The sequence below is a fragment of the Corticium candelabrum genome, chromosome 13 (genome assembly GCF_963422355.1).
Source record: "Corticium candelabrum chromosome 13, ooCorCand1.1, whole genome shotgun sequence".
Taxonomy (NCBI): Eukaryota; Metazoa; Porifera; class Homoscleromorpha; order Homosclerophorida; family Plakinidae; genus Corticium; species Corticium candelabrum.
Window position 1 is genome coordinate 6,865,256 of NC_085097.1, and position 6,003 is coordinate 6,871,258.

General features: G+C 40.3%; 1 protein-coding gene across 2 annotated transcripts; it reads right to left on the reverse strand.

Moving 5' to 3' along the window:
- Positions 1–1,518: 1,518 nt before the first annotated feature.
- Positions 1,519–4,946, reverse strand: LOC134188897 (mucin-5AC-like). 2 transcript variants are annotated; one of them, XM_062657104.1, is made up of 8 exons: positions 4,759–4,946; positions 4,522–4,683; positions 4,207–4,464; positions 4,040–4,141; positions 3,876–3,986; positions 3,316–3,804; positions 1,869–3,094; positions 1,519–1,794 (listed from the first exon to the last, which is right to left on the reverse strand). In XM_062657104.1, exons 1-8 carry the CDS (start codon positions 4,925–4,927, stop codon positions 1,684–1,686), a joined length of 2,628 nt encoding a protein of 875 aa, XP_062513088.1. In that variant the 5' UTR covers positions 4,928–4,946; the 3' UTR covers positions 1,519–1,683. The 2 variants fall into 2 exon arrangements, with proteins under 2 accessions (XP_062513088.1, XP_062513086.1); XM_062657102.1 differs by having other exon boundaries at positions 3,867–3,986.
- Positions 4,947–6,003: the final 1,057 nt, after the last annotated feature.

A 6,003-nucleotide genomic window follows, 5' to 3' on the forward strand; every position in this document is an offset into this window, starting at 1 on the left:
AGCATTTGTGAGATTGGGAGGGATCGCGTCACTTCCAAGATACTTGGGCAATATGTTCCTAGCGTGGTTCTCACCTGGAATGCAGACATAACGACTGTTGGTGATGTCATCTAAATCAGTTGTATTGGAAGCATTCTTGTCCACACACACACACACACACACACACACACACACACACACACACACACACACACACACACACACACACACACACACACACACACACACACACCAGAAGCTCGATGGAGACCCATATAGGACAACGCCCATTTCTGTTGTGCAACCCGGATTAGAAGCCTCGCTCCGCTCGCAACGACCCGGATTAGAAGCCTCACTACGCTCGACAATTATCAACTTGGACAATCTATCATGCACAATCATATTACATCACCTGTGCATCGGCTCTGCTCTAGGTATATCAGCCTTGGTGTTGATCAGTCTGATACAATTGTTCTGAACACAATTTTGTGCAGGATTTGATCAACATTTTATTTCTAATTAATTTTTGACAACCATTGATAGTTTGCTCTGCTTGGTAGTAACTAAAACAGTAAACTGTGATAACTGATATTGACTGACAAGTGCACACTCAAATTCACAATAAAAAGCAATCAAATCATTCTAAAATTAAAATCAATGTTTTCACACATTAATTTGATATCGTTGTTGCCAAATTACAGCAGAGCTGTTAGCAGACAATATCTACAAATACGATTACGATTACATAATTTACAGATATCTCAATGTTTTGCATTAGTGTATTTCGATTTATAAAAGTAATTAATAATTTATTTTTAGCATTTTTGTTGAACGATCTATAGAGATGGGCGGTGCAATTCAACGAAAACTGTCACTCATCAGACAGGAAGTGGACACTTTAGTGTCTAGTGTTGAATGAATGTTGTAGTGTGTGTTTGTATGGAAATATCTATTTTAGACTTGTGTTGTCTTTAAATAATTAGTGTTTTGTGTATGTATATATCCAAGAGAGATTGACTGTGGAAACCTATCTAGGTGCAATAGAATTAAAACATTCATTGATTCACATTACAAAACTATAAAATCAATATTGTAAAAATATAGTTTCTAGATAAGCATCATTAATCTGGTAAACTGTGAGATATTTTCCGGTTTGCTGTTAGTAGAGTCTAGGTAGAGGAGCATGTTGTCTTATCTGCAGTTGAACCAGGACGAATCAAATGCACCGTTGTTACAATAGTTTCTGTAGCATTTTGACATTACAATGTACATCGCACCATAGTCACGACTCTACTCGTGTGTGTGTGAGTGCGTGTGTGTGTGTGTGTGTGTGTGTGTGTGTGTGTGAGCGTGCGCGCGTGCGCGTGTGCGTGTGTGCGTGCGTGCGTGCGTGTGTGTCTGTGAGTGTGTGTGTGTGTGCGTGCGTGCGTGTGTGTGTGTGTGTGTGTGTGACTTTTCTGAGTATACGTTTCTTTCTGCTTGTTGCTTAGTGATCATTTGAACCAGTGAATACAACAACTACAATATCAATTTATTAAATGATTGTAATACAATGATTAGTAACGATTGTATATAAACAGACAAAAGCAACATATATACGATAAACAGAGCAATATATACGATACAAAAAGCAAGAATTTAGAAAAGTTATTGCACTGGAGTGCAAGTAGAGCTGCATTTATGTCAATGTATTAACTAAATGTTTCAGTGCTTGGTATGGTCAATAGTGGCGTACTCCACGTTTCCTTCAGACGTCACGTGTCGCTTCGTTTCCGACGATGTAATCTCCACGTCTGTATACTTCACGTCAGAATTCTAGTCAAAGCAAATTACAGTAAATAGACTCAGCATTCTGCTCAACATAACATGCAATATTAGTTTTCTCTTACTCCGTTCTTTTGAACCGATGAAGCAGTTGCATTCATCGCATTGCGAGGCAAAGAGCGAGACTTTGCGGATACAGCATATTCGGTCCCTTCCGTCTGGTAATGCTTTGGTTTGGATGCGACTGCAGGTTTTCGGTTTGATTTTGGACTTCCTGATGGTAGCTTGCTCGATACAGCATATTCACTGTCACCAAATGATCTAAGTGAGACTGTTGATTGCTTTTTCTTGGCTTGTATGTTGGCAACAGCGTATTCACTGTCACCAACCGACATGTGTGAGACTGTCGACTGTTTCCTTTTTGCTTGTATGTTGGCAACAGCGTATTCACTGTCACCAACTGACATGTGTGACACGGTCGACTGTTTCTTCTTAGATTGTTTATTGGCAACTGCGTATGTGTCTTTTACTGCAGTGAATTGGCTGGGAGAGATAGATGAATCACTTTTACCAGCAGATATGTCTGCGTTAGACTGATCGTATTGTTCTGGTTGGGTGCGAGAATCTTGTGCATTTGGTGGAGGTAGTGATGGAGGAGCATTGCGAGTCGTCCTCGTTTTGTTCTCATCTGGTAAACCATATGGATTCTCATCGTTCTTGTCATTTGGTTTGCTGCCTGTGTCGTCTTGTTGTGCCATCATTGTTGCTGCTCTGGTCAGCAAACGGTCACCTGATATCTCCATTTCTCTCTTGACATTGGGCTTCGCATAGAAGTACTCACTGGGGAGTGTAACACTTCTGGCGTTCTTGTGCTTTACTTCATCTGGTGCAGCATAGGGATTTTCACTATTTCCTTGTGGCCTTTCTTCATCGTCTTGTTTTGTTGTCGTGACCTCTCCTATCACTAAGCGGTCACTTTCGACCGTCGTTGCTCGTTTGGAATCAGGCTTGGCGTAGGAATACTCAGTTTTTGGTGACACGGTATTCTTACGAGCCTTAGCTTTGTGATCACTCGGTAGAGAGTAAGGATTTTCTTCTTTAGTACTACCTGACTGCACGACTTCTTCATATGGTTCACTTGCAGATGTTGTAGACAAACGTTGTGTGAGCTGTTTTGGCTTTTTGGCAGTAACTTCAGAGTGCCTACCATCCGTAGAAGACGCAGACAAATGCGCACTTACTGCTTGTTTCGGTTTGTCTGGTACCGCATACGGGGTATCTTCTTCAAGATCGCTTTGTGTTTGGACGTTTGATGAAGGATTCTTTGCTCTGCCAACGAGTTCGTAAGCTCCTAAGAATAGAACACACGGTATTATTTTAATTTCTGTCTCATAGTGTGTGTGTGTGTGTGTGTGTGTGTGTGTGTGTGTGTGTGTGTGTGTGTGTGTGTGTGTGTGTGTGTGTGTGTGTGTGTGTGTGTGTGTGTGTGTGTGTGTGTGTGTGTGTGTGTGTGTGTGTGTTTAATACTATATTTACTATATATATACAAGCATCACTAAATAACATACTAACCACTTATCACTGCTTTCTCATATTGACCATCTGAACGACTGCTATCAGCATTCTTCTGCCTCTTGTCCGACATTCGCTTAACTACAGAGTAACCCCCTAATGGAACGCCTCCTGTTGTAACAGGAATTTCATGCCTCTTTCGATCACACACGTTGTATTTGCTGTATTCTAGCTTTGAGTAACGTTTGTCTAGACCGTCATGTTTTGTAACAATCACTTCATCATCTGCTTTTCGGTCCAAAACATCATATTGATCTTCTTTTCTTATACCGTTGTCTTCGGTCGCAGTGGAGCGTTGCACGGGTGAAACAATAGCCGTCGGTTTGTTAATATCTTCGCATGAGGAGGATGCAGCTGTTTCTCCACTGCTGTCGACATGACTTTGTTTCAGTTTTTCTCTATTTGTTGTTGCTGTCCAGTAGGTGGGATTGTCGATTGTGGTAGCACTTGCTACTGGAGACCGTTGCTTATCTTCCTCGAGTGCAAAACCTAAGAACAATTATCTAGATACTAAAATTACTGACATAGGCAGAGGTAAAAATTTGGTTGACTTTGTTTACGTCGATAGCAAGTGACGATGATAATGATTAGAAAGACAATTAGGACAACGACTCCACCTGCAGCTCCACCAACAACTACTGCAATTGGTAGACCGTCAGACTCTTTTGCAGCTAGTAGATACTCATGTTAGGAACTAGATAAATTTATATATTACTATACTTACGTGTTGGTGTCTTTGTTTTTGTTGCTGGCCTAGTTGTACTTTTACTTGCATCTCCAGTAGTCGCTGCATTCGTCACTTTTCCACTAGGGGACTTTGATGCACCTTTACAGTTAATTAATTGATTAACTAAACTTAGAAAGATGAAAGCATAACCAGAAATGGCATACCTGATGAGGAAGGAGTGTTTGTATGATGGGATGGAGGTGATGCGGTTTGAGACGTTGGCAAAACGGTTGATGTCGTTGGTATAAGATCTGATCGTTGAGAAGACGAGCTGGTGCGTAGTGTCGAAGTGGTAGGAAGGTTGAGAGTTGAAGAACTACTAGATAGAGACACGGATGACGCATTAGCTTGTGTGACGGTAACTGGAGCACTAGTAACTCTAGGAGACTTCATTCCAGAAGTAGATTGCACATTATGAGATGCTAAACTCAAAACAAGAATTTCTAGCAATATAACGTCAATGCGTAGTGCAGACTAACTTGCATTCGTAAGTTGAGACGAATATGAGGAACTAGTTGACGTACTTGGCGCTCGAGGAATTGACTGTGATATAGTCACGTAGTCAGTAGATTGTGGCATCGATGGAGATTTATCTGCCGTTGTTGATGAGCGACTTGTAACAGAAACAGTTGGAACAACACCTACAGTATACGCAATATATATACTAACAATAGCAACACAGACTCTACAGTGAACAACAAGATGGTACCGTTTACCTGATACTGTTGCGTAGAGTGATGATTGTTTGCTGCCATACTCATTTCTAGCGATACATTGATAGATTCCTGAACGAGGAGATGAAATTGTGTGCTGCACAGTATGATTGGCATTCGTCACGTTTTGCTTCAACAGCAACTGGGCGTTGCGCAATAGTTGAATCAACATCGGAAAAGATCCTTTTGCTTGACACTTTACTGTAGTTGGGAGATGATTTAGGATGCAGGGAACCACATTATGGTTGGTTGTGTTGCAGAATTGTTCAGTTCGTGTGTCGTTTAGTTGAGATAGAGATAGAGTAACACGCGGTAAACCTTTACAACAATTAGACAATACATGAACAACGGTAAAAATATTGTCGCTGTCCACGACAAATTTAAAAGTATATAATTTGTAGAATTGACTTACTGTATACAGTAGCAATCCATGACACTTTTCTGGTTACAACGCCAAATATTGGAAATGTTGCGGTAGCAGTGCATTCATATTTACCGCTGTCTTGTTCAGTCACGTTCTGTATGTGCAGCACACCATCAATGAGCAATGAGAATCTCATACCAACAATAATCACAGTATCATATCTTTTCCACGTGTAGGAACTGCTAATATGACTGGATATGCAGTAAAGGGTTGCATTACTGCCAACTTTAACAAAAATATTTTGTTTTTTAATATAAGCTCTTGGCATCAATGATATAGTATCTAGAACAACAAATATGCATTACAACAAACAAACTTTAACACTTTATTTGTTATCTAATTATTTAACTAAAATCTAACCTTTAAAGGTAAATGTTCCTTCCATTCGAGGTGTTCCAATTGTACCGATGACACGTATTGTGCTTTCATTTCTACATTTGTCAATGTTGTCTCTGATTTCACTGTATCTAATGCGAAGGACGGAGAAAACGACGAGTCGATCAGTCACAGATACGTCATGCCAAAATGGACAGCTTGTAGATGTACAACTGATAGTGACGCTTTCACATTCAACTAACCAGAAAGATATGTTGTCCGATACTGGTAGTTGTAGGTAACCACTTTGAGCTACTACAACTGTTGCTTGCGTGGATAAAGCTCCAGTCAATGGAGAAAAATCAAAGAAAATGCAACGATTTCCTAGTTTGTAAAATTAGAACCATATATTCGTACATTTAGGAATGACGTAGATACTCTATTAAATAATTGACAAACGTGTAATGTACCTCTAATATACGCGCTCTTGCTTCTGACTGCTACCGTCC

Bases quoted from the DNA above. Each gene is read 5' to 3' on its own strand.
- LOC134188897 (XM_062657102.1), bottom strand. From the start codon at position 4,927: ATGTTGATTCAACTATTGCGCAACGCCCAGTTGCTGTTGAAGCAAAAC. The intron at 4,684-4,758 runs GTAAACGGTACC...CGTATACTGTAG, and splicing joins ACTCTACGCAACAGTATCAG to GTGTTGTTCCAACTGTTTCT. The intron at 1,795-1,868 runs GTAAGAGAAAAC...TGCTTTGACTAG, and splicing joins CATCGGTTCAAAAGAACGGA to AATTCTGACGTGAAGTATAC.